Genomic DNA, 17,473 nt, shown 5'->3' with positions numbered 1-17,473 from the left:
CAGCAAATCAGTTCCTCCTCCAGACTTCTTTTTGTTACCAACATTTTCCCAATCAAAACTCCAGTCTCTGCTTCCATACCTTCTTTCCCTTGTTCTCCTCATTCAATCTGTCATTAAGCTCTGATAATTCAATTTCCCTTTATCTTTCTTACTCCTAGAACCCTAGTTCAACTTCTTATAACTCACTCACCTACCATTACCATATTCTCTTTACTAGTCTCCAATCTACAGCCATCAATTACTTTTGAATGTTTATGCTACTCATTGAAGTGAGTAATCCACCACAGTTTATGTGAGATAGGCATTGAAAGTGCCTAAAAACTAATCCATTCATCTCTTAAAATTTCAGAAACTGGTATTTAGGAACAAAGGTAAATATCCAAAAATACATTTGGCTCCCGTATTAAGAAATCCTTTTCACAGTTCTGAATAAGAGTCTGCTTGCCACTGTGCCAATAATGTGCATTTTTCAACACACAGGGCAACATGGATAAAGTGGGCTCTAAGCCCTGGCCCATGGTGGGGCCTAAAGAAGCCATGCAGATGACAGGAACTGTAAATGACTGTCCCTCATCCCTTAAGAGCAGTATTGCCTGACTAGCAAATCAGAGTGCATCCATTTCTTCTGCAGAGACAAGACCTGGCAATCTCAGAAGATGTGGTGCTGGGAAGTCAGTGTTTATATTAATGAAATGGCACTAATATTTCTGAGAATTTGAGAAAAACATATTTAAAAAAAACCTGTCCCAAAATTTTTTACAAAACATTTCAATTGAGACAAGATTCTAAGATCAGATAAGTGAGATTCTGTATAAAAGTACATTATGGTTCAAAATGTAACTCATCAGCACTGCTAGAGTACGAAGTATAATAGGAGTTACTACCAGGCATTTGGAGATGCTGGTAGGTGTTCATGAGAGAAAACTGCGTTGTTGGTGTTCTAACAGGGAAGCCATCCATAGTAACGCAATGCCCCTTGAGTATTATTACTTATTGGATCACATTTTGGTAGAATTATTCCAAAAGAAGAGAAAATCACATAGCGTGTCTTTTATGAAGGATCACATGAAAATAATTTTAGAGATAAGAGATATAGTATATTCCATATGTTAAGAGAATATTTAATTACTGGCTCATGCTTTAGCTAATCTTTTTGGCTTAGAAAATGGTTCAAGTGATATCCGTGAATAACTTAATTTTGTATAAAGAAGTTCTTTAGTCTTATTTCAAGTTGGTCATAGAGGCATAGACTAAGAAGAAAAGGTAGCAGAATACTTAGACATCAATATTCTTTCATATGCTTAACAAAACATAATTGAAAAAGATCACAATTTTTCATTTAAAAAACCCTGTTATAAAATAATCATAATTGTTGTCATGAAACTAATTCTGAATTAGCATTTTAATAAATTTTTTAAATAAAATGGACAAATTCAGTAATAATTGTACTTGATAAACAATTTCACTAAGGTAAAACACATAGTTATGTAAACTAAATGAAGCATAGATTTCTTTTTTTCAAGAGGAAAAACAGATTTTCTTATAATAAAGAGAATTCAGAATGTGTTCTGAATTGAATAAAATAATTTTTAGTTAGGACAACACCTTAGGCTCATTTAAAGGAAAGGACAATATAAATACAAGACCAAAACATATTCATGGGCTGCTGACCTTGGAGACAAGAAAGTTAGATTTCAATTTCTTTATTTCTCTTCTTTAACTTAAAGAAAATGTACACTTGGAAATAGTATAGCCCAACAAACAAGAGTAAAATTGTGTCTTAAAACTACAACATTTCAAAAGGTGTTTTCTAATCATTTTAATGAAAGTATATTTAGGGAAATGTATCTGTCAAGAAATATTTCTCATCTCCTTTTTCTTGGTATTCGTATTACTGAGAAAACAGTAAGGACTATCAAGGCTGGATGAGTTTGCTTTGTTTCCAGAAAATAATGGCCAAGAGATTTCCCTGCCCAACTTCAGGAGCATCACTGAAGCCTGTTTATGGGGAATTGTCCTACCACAGCCCTCTGGTATGGCATCTGGGGAGTCCTCAAAAGAGCTACCCACTCTAAGAATGAGGCAACATGACTCAGGTTATTATAAACATTAATGCAGAGTGCCAAAGAGGGAAGGCCATGGAAGTGGAGGAAAATCACATAAAAATTCTATGCACATACACAAAAATTATATGCACAGCTTTACTGTCATTGGGCAGAAAACTCTACAGTGCTTTTAGGAGAGGGAGATGGTCACCAGGAGGGTCAATAATTTGGGGACCCACTTAATGCCAACTTATCATATGAATACTTCATTAAAAAAAATCCTGACATCTCACTACAGAAGATATTGATTTTTAATGTGTTGCCATGAATGGGACTGAGATACTATAAATTTTCAGTTCCTCAAAGATCTGATACAGGTCAGATACCACAATTTCAAAATTAAAATATTTTACATATAATATAGTTATAAATATAGTTTTTGCTACACTGAAGGAAAGAGTAAAAAATTCAAAGCAGTTGGGGGAGGGGGGTTGGAAGGTAGATTTGGGATGAGCATACCACCATGTATATTCATTTTTGCAATGTCTGTCTCCCATCCCACCATTTCCTTTGTTAATTGTCCCCACTTAAGAGGAAAGGAATTAGATCATCAAATAACTCACACCCACCTTTAACTTCACACACCTTGGCCAATATGAAACAAGTCTGCACTGGTTATACTCTGTTCCACCATTTTTATTTACTGCAACACAAAACATGCAATATATATAATTTTAGAAAAGACTGTAATATTATAAAATAGAGAACTTTTTATTATCCCTGGACTTTTGGTGAAACAAGCACTAACTAAAACCAGTAATTGCTATCTATAAAGAGTAACTACAAGTAGTGACATTCACGCCTCTAATGCTCTTCCATTTTTCTCGTCAGCAAATTTAAACTACAACTTGATCTCAACCTGGCTATTCCTCAGTGTCTTTTCTCCCCAACCCTTCCACGTTCACCGGCCTCCCCTCCACTCTCCTCCCCGCCTTTCCTCTGCCCCTCCCCTTCTTCAGCCCCTCCTCCTCGTTGAGTCAGTGGCTTGAAACTTTTAAAAGCTCTGTGCTCCAATTAGAAAAAAGCTTTTACGAGGTATCAGCACTTTTCTTTCATTAGGGGGAAGGAGTGAAGAAAGTACCAAGCAGCAGCAGACTTTTAAACTTTAAATAGACAGGTCTGAGTGCCTGAACTTGCTTTTTCATTTTACTTCATCCTCCAAGGAGTTCAATCACTTGGCGTGCCTACTTCTTTTAAGAGAAAGAGTAAGTTAAAAAAATACTTTACCTGTTCGTTTCTTTTTCTAAGTAAAGGTTTTCTAAAGTTTGAAAATTTATTAAATGGAGCTTTGATATGGTACTGTAAATGGAATGGTGAACTTGAAAATGTGTCTGTAGTTTTAAATTTAAAATTGAGCGTTCAGTATTTATTTTCTTGACTGTTGAAAAGTTCCTAACAATGCAACAGGTAAAATAAGATTCAAACTTTTCCAATTGGAATGAAGCACTAGTTTACTGGATATTTGGTTCTTCATTTTAGAGTATAATTTTTCTTTTTTCTGGAGTCGATAATAGTCTAGGTGCTTTGTAACTTGGCGGGGGGGGGGGGGGGGGGGTTGGCCTGGGTTGGGGATTTGACTGACAACATCACAAAAATCAAAGTGCAAATTTGCTTAGCGTGCTTGCTATAGAATTCTACACTATGTGCTTTTTCATATGTAAATCTTGATTGATGTTCTATAGCCCTGCAAAGCAAACTTCTTAACAAAGTGCTTTGTTAAGACCTTGCGGTTACTTGACTTCCACGTGGTCCCTTCCTAGAATTTTCCTCAGTAAACAAAAAGATATAAAAATCAGAGTTGTAATATTGAGGTTTTTAAAACAAATAGTTACTTTATGTTAGCAACCACTTTGGAAAGATTTGAGACCCTAGGAGAAGCACCTTTTTTACTCGACCACGTTGGCAATTCAGCAGATGAAATCCCTTGAATGGGTGGTTACTCACAAAGCATTTGAAGGGAAGAAACTTTTAGAAAAAAGTGAATGCCAGGGTGCATTTTCAAAACCGTCTCCTAACACTGAAACTCCTAGAAAGAATATGAAATAAAATAAAATTTCTTAAACATCGCCTTAAGGGAGCTAGCCTCCCTCTCCCCCCTCCCCCCCCCCCCCCCCCCCCCGACTCATGCCCCTCTTACGTCCGTCCGAACCTGTAACAGACTTCAGAGCTCTGGAGCGACTTTGGGTTGGAGCAGCTTGGGTGCTGCCAGTAGGTAGTGATTATGTTGATTTGTTATTTTAAAGGGTTCAGTTCCTTAAATGCTCTATTGGTAACACATTCTGTTATCCAGAAATGCAACCATGCATTTTGGTGCTTGCTAAGGATTTTGTTCACACTTCACAGGCCAAAGTAATTAGTTTAAATTCTTAGTGCGACCCTACAGTTTGAAGTATTTGCACCGGCGAATGCTGAAAAGCAAATAAAAATGAAAGCTTCTGCGGAGGCCAGGGGCGGGGGGGTGGCGCGGGGCGCCTCTGCCATCTTAGCATCTGTCGGGCTCGCTCCGGGCTCCTGCGCTGCCCGAGCTCCGGGGTTTGGAGAGGTTTGCAAAGACATTTCCCTGAAATCCTCACCAGCCAAACCGAGCGCAGGTCCTCGTTCCGCCACTGAAAAGGAAGGGGAGGGGGAGTAGAGCGGGGGCAGATGGACTGCGTGCCAAATGGTAAAAGAAGAGCAAACGATTAATTCAATTAAACGTGTCAATCCAATTTCCCTTCCCTCTCCCCCCTCCCCTTTTTTTCTGAGTCCTACTGTGTAAACGTTGGTAAAGCAGTCTGAGTACCTCGGGAATTACCGTGCTCATATTGCACTTGTAACTCTTGCAAGTTCTCGAAACTTCCCAAGAATGGGAAGGGGGGGGGCGCGGGGGGAGCATAATGAAATGAGGAAAGAGCTAATGACGTGTCCAGAGGCGAATCAGTACAGGATTCGGAAACTCAAACCTTGAGTTCCGAGCAGCGGATTGCCCATAAATCCACTTAGGCATCCAAATGTTTACTGAGCGTTTCTGATAAAGTTTATCATAATCTCCCCTTGACCAGCCTCACATTCACCCTCACCCTGGGGCAAGTCTGTATCTCTCTTTACAAGTGCTAAGTGGGGGTGGGAAGAGGAGACCTATAAATTGTTGGTAAAATAGATTTGGTTTTATTTGGAAATGAGTTTAATTTCTTTTGCTTCACGAACCAAGTTAGTAGTAAAAACATGCTTAATCTCCCCCCCCCCCCGAAAATTGGGCACACTTGATCACCAAGTGCCCCGTTGCAATTTGAAGAATAGATATTTCTTAAGGAAGCCTGATTTTTACTTTCTGTACGAAGATTGTTGAAAATAAAAGCCAGTATTAATGCAGAAGTCTCATTAATTCCATCTCACATAATGAAATAAACTGGTTAGAAAATAACTCGGAAGTGTAATTTTTCTAGGTAGGCCGAATTGACTGGAAATTATACCAGTAACAGGAGTACATTCTGTCCTGGCAATGTATGTGATGCTTTGTACTTCCCAAAGTGAGGGGTATAGCTGTCACCTGTCCTTTGCGTGGAAAATGCAGTGGTACTGCTGTGCTCCTACTTTCTTCACATTTTAAACAGGTTCCACACTTTTCTAATGCCTTTTAGAATTTATCACCACAGCTGCCCCATCCACTGGATTTCTCAGCCTTTCCCGTGTGATTCCTTCATTGCTGACTCCGGGAAACAAGGTTCCAAAGCAAGCATCTTTAAAGGGTGCGTTTTCAGATACTGAAAGTTGTTTTCTTACTTAGATGTTTCCAATTCCTGCATAGAGAAGGATGGAAACTCATGATACAGTGCATTCCTTCCTTTCTTTTATAATATCCAGAGGTGTAGCTTGGTATGAAGTCTCAGAGCCTTTTATATATGATACCCGAGGGAAGAGAATGATAGGAAAGTCACCAGTGATTAATACCTTCTACTCCACCTTTCCTGTTCTGACTTCCCTCCAAGATTCTAGGTTGTTTGAATAGATTGTTGGAGCTTATCCACAGATACCAGTTCAGCTCTGAAGGGAAAAGTACTTATCTAGTGTTTATGATTAAGGTCAATATTCAATATAGGTAAGTCCAGTTTAAAAAAAATCCCCAGAGTTATTCCTTCATGGGAGGTTAATTGTGTGAATTCTGTGGTGGTGGTTGTGTGGGGGTTTTTTTGTTTTGTTTTGTTTTGTTTTTTGGATCCTTGTGATAACTACCTAAATTTTTCACTTTGCCTGTCTAAATTCACCATTTATGTATGTACATATTATTTTTTGCCAAAATGAAAACACAAACCATGGTGAGATATGTATATCAATGGCTTTAGCCTTAAAATTTTCCATAATGTCCATATTCGAATTTCCCTAGCTTTCTAAGTAATTTCTAGAAAATACAGATTTTATGGAATGTTTAAAATTCAGAGTAATATAGAAATGGAATGGGGGGTTTTTTGTTTTGTTTTTTTAAAGCAACTTCTGTGAGCTAGATACATTCTATAGAATATGGCTCTTTTAATTATTTGAGGAAGATGCCTTCAAATAGAAACAAAGACAGGAGATGTTCTTCATGATTTTTTTCTTTTTTTCCTTAACAGCTGATAAAGGGTAAATTCTTCCTTCTAGATCTGTAGGGAATTGCTAAAATAGCAATATTGTAATCATTACAAGAGCATCTTAAAAACTAATTGATTACCATTAGGAAAATGTTAATCATTTCCTAGCTGCTATTTTGCTAAAAAAATACTCCAAGATAAAATAAATGAGCTATATCTATATCTAAAGATCTTTTAAAGAATACTAGCTAAACTTTATTAGCTCTTACTATGAGCTTTCAAGTGCAAGAATTATCTTATTCAGTGCTTACTGAAGAAAACAGACTGTTCTTAATCAATACACTTGTGAGTGCCCTAATGGTGTATTTATGTGATGACAAAATAACCAGGCTATTCAATAAAAATAGTCAATTTGGAGGTAAGTGGAGGAGAACACCAAGAACTTATAGAAGTTGTGCTTTGTTTTGTCTGTCACCTCACAGTAGAAGAACATGGCTTTCAGCTTGCAGCTTCTGACTTAGTTAAGGTTTTTCTTCTGGCATCCCTAAAGTGACCATGAGGCACTCCTGTTAGTGGGGGAGTTGAGTGGTAGCCATTGAACTGGGGGGGAGGGGGGGTGTCTCTATGTGATAGGTATCATACTATCTTTGGAGTCCCTCAACCCCTGTCTCATCTCATTGTTCTATGGAGGCTGATGTAGGTTGACTATGTGGTGAAGAGGGAACCAAGGAAAGAAAGTCTTGTAGCCCCTGTCCCCCCAAAACTACACAGTTCTATGCTCACATGAAAGCTGAGGAAATATAATGGTATGCTTCTTTTTAAATAGAACAGGTATTTAAATGGAATAGGTTTGACACACTACAGAGTTAGGCTAATCCTGCGGATAGGAGGAAGCAAAGGTTGTGTATTATTTAATGAACTGGGAATATTTACCATGGTACTGGATTCAAATCATTCAATGCCTGCATAGACTCAGGCTACTTAGAGGTGTTATGTGAACCAGGGTTAATATCAGCTGCTGCTCTTCCCCTTCAGAGCCCCAGCCCTACCTCAAGATTTGTCATTCTTGAAGTAAAAACAAGTTTAAATGGGCAAGACACTATGGTGTTATTTATTCTCGGCACTGTGGTGTTATTTATTCTTACCACGTAGTGTACAGAGTGAGAATACAGCAGAAGGGGGATGACAACACAAGTTTGTTGTTTAATATCTTAACCTGTAACAACATAATAGACTGAATAAACATCTCTGATACCTGACGCAGTTCTGCAAGAATCCCAAATTACTGTGCTGTGTAATAAATTCAAGAAGCTCTTTGTTAAGGAACATTTTTACTTACATCAGTCCTTACTGCTTGCTCAGGAGTCATTTGAAGCATATTGTTTCAACAGACAGTTTTCTGTTTTAGCAATTATCACTTGAAAATTTAATGTCTGCATATGAGATGCTGACAGTACTTTTTTTTTTTTTTTAAATACTATGAAACTAATGTAAAGAAAAAATTAGTTTGAAACTTCAGAAGTTTGGGATATATGTAAGAGAATCCCAAAGAGGTAGTAAACAACAAGACTGGTGAATGGAACCTGGTGCCTTTTTGGGTACTGTGGAGACCACAGTGGACAGACCCTTGTGGAGCTTGCATTCTGATTGAGGAAAGCAGACGGTAATAAGTCCTTGTCCTGGAGAGAGACAAACAACAGACAGGTAAATACATATAAAACCTGTCAAGTAGAGCTAAAGACCATTAAATTAGAAACAAAAACAGGACAAAGGGAAATAGGAAGTGACAGGACTGGAGGGCTGGCTGATGAAGTGAGACCAGAACTGAGACCTACAGATGTGACAAAGTGAACCGCGTAGACAGAGCAGAGCTGATCAAGGCAGATCAACTTGTTAGTTTTTCTTTCAAGACTGGCTGGCTGTTGGAGGAGAATAGTTTGGCAAGCAGGGTGACTAGGCTAGTGACCTGAAACCTGAGGAGGTGATGATGGCTGAGATCAGGCTAAGTGGTGGGGAGACTCCGTCAGTCTGGGTTTTGGGGGAAGATAAAGCCTATAGTATTTGCTGACAGTATGAATGTGAGTTATGTTAATTATGTGTGGATATGAATATTACCAAAGAACATCTGGCTGTTGTGACTGTAGAGGAATAGTCGCAACTGAGCTCAGTCAAGGACGTTTACTGCAAGGGACAGGGGTTCTTACAAAAGTTCAAAACCTCAGGAGCGTCTACATTTTAGCTTGAGCGGCTTAAAATTTTTTGGTCTTAGTATATTAAACACACGCACTGCATTACCCTTTTCCCCAGATAAATCTATGAAATGATTTTTATCAGGCACTTCGATAGTCATTTTCTTACACATTTTTAGCCCGTGTGATTTTATTTTTCCTTTAAGTGCTTACTTTGAATCACTGAAAGGTGATCGATATCAAGTCTCACTTTAGTTCTTAATCCTATTTAACTTTACTTAAGTCCCTACTCTAAACTCATTACAGCTGTCACTTGTGAAATTCTCTAAAATCAAAATGAAAATATTTTCTAATTTTCCTAACAATTACTAGGGCATTAATGACATGGAGTGACTTGACTACAGCTTTGGCGTGGTGATTTGTTTTTAAGGGCCTGGCAAAAGGGACACTCAAAAGTAATTTAAAGTTGAAGCTTTCTTTTCATTTTGAATCAAGTGTTTGGATCTTTATGCTCTTGGGGAGCATCTGATGGAAGTAGAGTGACGCAGGGTGGTTCAGTGAAGGGGGAGCTCAGTTCCCAGATGCCCAGAGAGCCTCTGCTCCTCATCCTGGACCACCCCTTTGGCCTTTTTAGATTTTCTTTTCCTTTCTGCTCTTCTAACATTTCTCCAATCCTAAATATTTTGAATAAGCACCAAAAATGTCAAGGAACCATTGTTTGCCTCCTGGCCTGAAACTTCAGAATCACCTGGTGCATTTGTTTTAAAAAAGAAAATAAACACTGAAAAAACCCAACCAAAAACCAAAACCAAAAACTAATTTCCCTGCACTCCCCTCCTGCCCCTCACCCCCCAATCAGATTAAGTCAGGCTGGTGAGTGCCAGGAATGTATATTTTCAACAAATGTTACCAAATGATTGTGGTTCAGGAACCACTGCAGAGGGTCCAGGGGGTCCTTGGAGAGGTCATGCTTGGATGCCCGTGGCTTTTGGCCTCTAGTCTAGAGGGCCATAAAGAGCAACAGGAAAAAATGTGACCTGACCTGACATGGTACACAGAAGACAAGGATGATCCAGCTGCTGTCAAGCATTTGCTTCTAATGAAAATTTTTGCGTTAACTCCTTAACCTAGACCTTATTCTACATATAAAGTCCCAGCTTGGGAACCTAGAGGTGAAGGCATGAATATACATGAAGTACACTCAGCTCCTGTGTTTTTCTCCTATATCACATAAGGAATATACCTGTCTTATGATGGTAAATATGAATGAGGTATACATTCAATGCCAGGGATTCAGTAAACATAATTATGCCCATTCTTTATTTAAAAAATATTAATTTTTTAACTAAGATTTGGAAAAATGAAAATACTAATGGGGTAGAGGGTCAACTAGTTGATAGAACTTTTGACTCAAAACAAAGTGAACAACTACCAGAAAAAGTAACTATTTTTGTTACCTCTCCTTGAAAATCACAAGCATTATAAGCCATCGCATTAAACATTACCTGATGGTCTCTGTGAGAGTGGTAATGACAGGATACAGGATACTGGGTGTCCAATTGGATAATTCATCTTATTCAGATGAAAGAGTAAACTCATTAATGCAAATGACAACTGCGTGGGTGCTTAAAGAAAAGACAACTTTGCAATTAAGTTGCTGGTGTATTAATAAAGAACTATTACCTAGTGAACTGCCCAGTGACCCAATTCACATACTGTTGCACTATGGGGTTGTTTTTGGGAATCTCAGAATTACATGAAAGTTGAGTTTTATTTTCCATAATATGTACTGGAACTTAGTATAGTACTTAATTTCCACAAGCATCTACATAATCATATTTTACTTTGAATAATGATGAAGCACTGACCAAAATGACAACTTTTCAGTGTGCCTGGTAATATCTAAACATGTTAAGTTTGTCTTGAGCTCCATCATTGGGTGAGTATGATGAGATGTTTGCAGACAGTTTATCATTTTATAGTTGATTGTTTTTGTGGTCCCCTTTTTCCCCGGCAATTGGAGTATTGAGCAAAAGCAGATGACACTGGCAAAATATTGTAATTCTCTGCAAACAGAATTAAGGCCAATTTACACATCATCACATAGAAACTATCTACTGATATAGCTCCAAAAATTCTGTTTTGTTTGTTTGACCCTCATGGACTGTACTTCTTCATTCCCAGTGTACTATTTTCTGCTAAATTGTAGGTTTTTTTCTATGTTCTCTCACCATTAAACTGTCCATCAAAGCTAAATTACTCCTATCACTTTGAGCCTCCCCTGGACTCTAACTCTTTTTGTAACCTTATAAGCCTTTGTTTTTTTTTGTTTTTTGTTTTGCCTTTGTTCTTTTTTGACTGCTCTTTCCATACATCAGCTTCACTGTCTAACGTGTCACTTCAGAATCTAAAATGGCCCTTCCCAAAAGTGGAAGGGAAGCCCCCTTTTTAATGACCCTTGGAAAAGCATTACTTCTGTGATCTGCCTACCCACTTCCCCGTCTTCCTTCAGCATTCTTTGGGTTGCCATCAAAGATACCCATCGACTGCTGATTTAGATAGCTGGCACATAGTTTCATTTTACGGATCTGCCATCTCTTCTCTGTTCCATCTGGGAAATCCCAAGCCAGATTTCCATTTCATTTCTTCACTTCCCTTGGAGGGATAGGCATTAAATGGCACTGTAATGTTGCATGGTGGGGAAGACGACTCCCTTGGATTTCATTAACTTCCTACAAGGAGAAAGTGGCTCATAGTTCAATTCCAGATGAGAAGCTTTTATATTCAGATAATGAACATATTTCTATTTCTAAAAAGCCTATATAATCCTACTTTCAGTTACACTGTTTAAAATTTATTATGAAGCTCCTGGAAAGACTTTGCTTAGCTTGTTTTTGATTATTAAATAATCTTTGAGCACTTCTTACTTTTGTAACTCTCCAATTACTACCCTGGTGAAAATTAGACTGTATTCTCTATGCCTGCCACGTGTAATGTTACTCATTTCTTCCCAGCTTTCAGCCCTTGCTAAGACTGTATGAAAGCATGAGAACATTTCTAGCCTTAATCCAGCTTTATTATAATTTTAAAACCAGTGTGGTGCCCTAGAAATCCTTGGCCTTGGGATCATAAGTCTTCTTGTGGCTCTAGTAATAGTTAAATATTTCCTATATCCTTAAGAGCTCAACTTTCATCAATTAAATGAAGGAGCTATTGACAGTTAGAGGTATCAATCGAATTATATAAATAACTTTTGGGATCCATGTTGAGATCTCTACAGAGTTGGATCTATTTCTCATCCCCAGCAATGGGGAAGTGCTAGGCTTAAGATATCTAGCTATTGATAGGAAGTTAAATCTAGTATATCGGCTGAGGGCCCAAAGCCTGGTAAGTGAACTTGAAAGTGTACAGCAATCAAAAGATGAAAACCAATCATTTTTGCTAGAGATAACACTTTAAAGTGGTCTAATAGGAGTGAGACAAATTGAACTTTTACTTGAAATGTAATGTGCATTTATTTACTCTTTGCTTTTTTGAAAGAAGTGCCCTGCATATAATGACAGTGTGTCAAAATGGTGTATTTTAGTACACTATACTTTTCTCTGGGAAGAAAACAGACTTTTGGACCACATAAATCACTGCTTAAGAAGAAACAGAAGTATAAATGACCGTAATATAGAATATACACAAATTACACTTGAAATAGCAAGGTGAAACATTTCAGAGTAGTTAGGAATAAAATGCTGTATAATAGCATTAAGGTTTGGAAATAGGTTGTGTATAAATGTGTTCATGGGTGTTCTTACTTCAGTTCTTAAATACCCATACTTTTCGAATACCATCCATCAGCATTTTGCTAAGGCATGCATCCAGACACAAGCCTATCTGGTGAGAACTATTGTCACTTACCAGATGGATAAAATAAGCAGAGGCACTTAGCATAGACAGTTTCTCAAGTCACATGGTAGGGCAGTGGTTGAGCAAGTAACATCTTTGCCAGTTAAGATTGCAATTTACCAGGCACATCGGCTCTGTTGCTTCTAAGACTTACCTTACTTCAAGAAAATTGTGAGACATCTTTGCAAGCGGAAAATGGGACAGGAAGAGTTTGCACTTTTTTGGCGGGGCAGGGGCGGGAGGGATGTGCTAGAAAGATATGAGAACTTTAATAATATGTTGACTATTGACTGAAAACAGTTACACATTTTAACTAATAATTTGCAGTCTATGATCATTTAGTTGTCTTTCTGCTTCTTTTCAGGTGGTGCTCTGGCAACATGGGTGACTGGAGTGCCTTAGGCAAACTCCTTGACAAGGTTCAAGCCTATTCCACCGCTGGAGGGAAAGTGTGGCTGTCTGTCCTTTTCATTTTCCGAATCCTGCTACTGGGGACGGCGGTTGAGTCGGCCTGGGGTGATGAGCAGTCTGCCTTTCGTTGTAACACTCAGCAACCTGGTTGTGAAAATGTCTGCTATGACAAATCCTTCCCAATCTCTCACGTACGCTTCTGGGTCCTCCAGATCATATTTGTGTCTGTCCCCACACTGTTGTACCTGGCTCACGTGTTCTACGTGATGCGCAAGGAAGAGAAACTGAACAAGAAAGAGGAAGAACTCAAAGTTGCCCAAACAGATGGCGTCAATGTGGAGATGCACTTGAAGCAGATTGAAATCAAGAAATTCAAGTATGGTATTGAAGAGCACGGCAAGGTGAAAATGCGAGGGGGCCTGCTGCGAACCTACATCATCAGCATCCTCTTCAAGTCTGTCTTTGAGGTGGCCTTCTTGCTGATCCAGTGGTACATCTATGGATTCAGCCTGAGTGCCGTTTACACCTGCAAAAGAGATCCCTGCCCTCATCAAGTAGACTGCTTCCTCTCTCGTCCCACAGAGAAAACCATCTTCATCATCTTCATGCTGGTAGTGTCCTTGGTGTCTCTTGCCTTGAACATCATCGAACTCTTCTATGTCTTCTTCAAGGGTGTTAAGGATCGTGTGAAGGGGAAGAGCGATCCTTACCATGCTACCACTGGCCCACTGAGCCCCTCAAAAGAATGTGGATCTCCGAAATATGCCTACTTCAATGGCTGCTCCTCACCAACTGCTCCACTCTCACCCATGTCTCCTCCTGGGTACAAGCTGGTCACCGGAGACAGAAACAATTCTTCCTGCCGCAATTACAACAAACAAGCAAGTGAGCAAAACTGGGCTAATTACAGTGCAGAACAAAATCGAATGGGGCAGGCAGGAAGCACCATCTCCAACTCCCATGCACAGCCTTTTGATTTCCCTGATGACAACCAGAATTCCAAAAAACTAGCTACTGGGCACGAACTGCAACCACTAGCCATTGTGGACCAGCGACCTTCCAGCAGAGCCAGCAGCCGTGCCAGCAGCCGACCTCGGCCTGATGACCTGGAGATCTAGATCCAGGCTTGAGAGCATCAAGATTCTGCTCACTTGTGGAGAAGAGAAAAGGTGCTGTCGAAAGTGCACCTTAGGTGTTCATTTTGTTCCATTGCAGGTGGTACTCAACAGCCTTCCTCATGAGGCTTAGAAAACACAAAGACATTAGAATACCTAGGTTCATTGGGTGTATTTGGGATAGGTGGGTGGAGAGGGAGGGGATAAGGGAGGTACATGTTGGTATTTAATGTAGTTGATTCAAAGAACTGTAGTTCTAAATATAAGTTGCATTAGGTGATACATAGCTAAGGGCTTTTTCTCCCCCCACACACCCCTAAGAATAGTTCTGTGTATGTGAAAGAGTGGGTGATATTTTTGGATAAGTACTTTTTTTATTCTACCATGAAACTGAAATAACTTTGACCAGGAAAAAAAAAATGCTTCCTGGACATCTTGTTTCTTTTTATCAAGAAAAAGTTGGAGGATTGTCCTTATGTCCCTGCTAAAACATTCCATTGTTAAAATTTGCACTTTGAAGGTAAGCTTTCTAGGCCTGACCCTCCAGGTGTCAGTGGACTTGAGATACTATATTTGTTATTCTTGGTATCAGTTAAAAGTCCAGACAAGGCCCACAGAAAGAGACTTTCCATCGCATTTTCAAATCTCGGCCAGTCATATGGACGTTATTTCTTTTACATCTAGTTGTGACATGTAACTGCCATCACTGTTTCATCATTCCTCAGCTACTATTCACATTCATTTAGTGGTTTCTGTAAACATTTTGAAAACAGTTGGGATGTCACTTAACATTTTTTGAATTAGAGTCAGGGAAGCAAGCCATGCTCAATATTTAACAATCACTTATATGTGTAAGTGTGTGGAAGAGTGTGTTTTATTCGTCATATATTGGTACAAGCAGATGCAGTATAAACTCACAAATACAGATTTGAAAATAATGCATACACAGTGTTCAAATTTGAGCCTTTCTCATGGATTTTGTGGTGTGGGCCAATATGGTGTTTACATTCTATAATTCCTGCTGTGCAAGTAAAGCACACTTTTTTTCCCCCCTAAGTGTTTTTTTTTCCCCCATGTATCCTATTATGGATGCTGGTATTGTTAATTATGATTTTTTTCCTTTTTCTCTTTTTTTAGAATATAGCAGTAATGCTATTGCTGAAATGAATGATTTTCTTTTTCTGAAGTGTAATCATGAATGCTTGAATGATAGAATTTTAGTACTGTAAACAGGCTTTAGTAAGTAATGTGAGACACTTAGAAGAAATGCTTAGAGTGGGCTTTTAAGTGTGCCTAAATGAATTTCGCAGTAACTGGTATCCTTGGTTTTGTCCTACTTAATACACATTAGTTCAGAACTTGTATTCTGTTATGAGTTTGACAGTCTTTTGGAGTGACCAGCAACTTTGATGTTTGCACTAAGACTTTATTTGGAATGCAAGAGAGGTTGACAAGAGGTTTCAGTAGTACACATGTAACTAATTTATTTGAAATCTACCCTAAAGAAATCTACCAGTTTCTTCAAATGTCTTCTTAAAACTCATCAGAGATGATTCATGAAAATGCAGAGCATCATACTTTTCTTCTTGCGTGTCAGCTACATAAACCGTTTTGTACAATGAAAAATACTAATTGGTTTGACATTCCATGTTAAACTACTGTTACGTTCAGCTTCGTTGCATGTAATGTAGACCTTGTCCATCAGATCATGTGTTCTGGAGAGTGTTCCTTATTCAATAAAGTTTTAATTTAGTATAAGGAGAGCAATCTATATCCTGTGTGATTTTTAAAACTTTTATTGCATCTATTCACAATTATCAAAGACATTTCCATTAGTTTTGATGATTTAGGCAAATAAGATTCACAAGCTTCAGGAGTCTTTAAAAACAACATCATTAGCTAGGTTCAGTGCAACATTGGTAACAGTTTTGGGTATTTGTTCAACTAAGAGAAGATAAAGTACATAAGTGTTGGATTTGGAATATAAGATTAGTGATGTGTGTGATAAAGCTTAAAATAAGGTAATGTTAAGTAATTTAGTAGATCCATACATGAGAGAAGTAAGCATGAAAAGATAAGGACGATGTAATTTTAAAACTGGACACTCCTGGAGATAAAAGACCAAGAACAAAGTCCATTTAAGTGTGGTTATGCTCTATGACAAAAGAATGAAATAGATCTAGGAATCTTATACCTAAAGACATTGTGAAAAATACAAAAAATAGATTTTAGAAATTCCTAACACCCCACCCTCCCACCCAACTGAATCATTCAAAGGGAGTAGAATAGTTTTGGACAGTGTATAATATTGCTATAATTTTAGATATAAAATGTATTGGAGTGCCTGTGTGACTCAGTTAAGCATCCGACTTCAGCCTAGGTCATGATCTCATGGTTCATAAGTTTGAGCCCCATGTCAGGTTCTGTGATGACAGCTCGGAGCCTGCTTCGGATTCTGTGTCTCCCTCTCTGCCCCTCCCCTGCTCATGCTCTGTCTTAAAAATACACATTAAAAAAATTTTTTTAATATATAAAATATATTAATACTTATAAGTCACGTTTCAAATTTTAAAAAATTTGCATACATACCATAGCAAACTAGATTACTAGAACATAAAATTAGTACTAATTTAGAAATCTAGTCCAGTTCAGTTGCTTCTTTATTTTTTTTTTTCTGAGCAAGGGTTATGAGATTTGCCTAAAATCAAAGGATTATCTAATAACCAGTTTTCCAGTCAATATAATTGGTAATGTCAACATGTCTTTGGGTATTATCATTTGGCTGGCTGAGAAACCTATCGAAGAAGCAAGTTTTCTGTGTATTTGCATTTACTATGGGAAACAGAGAGATGAATTATGTATTTGAATGTATGTGTTTCTATGTCCTACACATGCAGGGTTCATGAGATATGGATGGATAAATAATTAGACCATCGAATGTTGGAGTAGGAGAGTGGAGGTATGAAACAGCGTTCTGATTTAGGTGTATGGAGGTGAGAGGGCAAGTTACGGCTTTCAGAAAGTGCATTCTAAACATTTCCCAAATTTAAAGCTTTCACTATTTACAAAAAAAAAAAAAATTAAGTATGTTCTAAATATACACAGGTTTGTATATGTATACATGCATCAGAGAAGTTCTAATTCCCAAAGGAAATCATTGTCAAGAGTCAGACACCAATCACACATCAGGCATTTTGTTGAGGAGAGGT

The 17,473-nt window shown here is 38.2% G+C and overlaps 1 protein-coding gene across 1 annotated transcript; it reads left to right on the top strand.

Annotated features, from left to right (window-relative positions):
• Positions 1-3,115: 3,115 nt before the first annotated feature.
• GJA1 (gap junction protein alpha 1) lies at positions 3,116-16,027 on the top strand. The gene is made up of 2 exons (XM_015068264.3): positions 3,116-3,310; positions 13,103-16,027. Exon 2 carries the CDS (start codon positions 13,119-13,121, stop codon positions 14,265-14,267), a length of 1,149 nt encoding a protein of 382 aa, XP_014923750.1. The 5' UTR covers positions 3,116-3,310; positions 13,103-13,118; the 3' UTR covers positions 14,268-16,027.
• The last annotated feature ends 1,446 nt before the right edge of the window (positions 16,028-17,473 follow it).

Source organism: Acinonyx jubatus, chromosome B2 (genome assembly GCF_027475565.1).
Source record: "Acinonyx jubatus isolate Ajub_Pintada_27869175 chromosome B2, VMU_Ajub_asm_v1.0, whole genome shotgun sequence".
NCBI classification, from domain to species: Eukaryota; Metazoa; Chordata; class Mammalia; order Carnivora; family Felidae; genus Acinonyx; species Acinonyx jubatus.
Note: the sequence above shows the minus strand (reverse complement) of the source record. Positions and strands in the feature narration are given on the sequence as shown.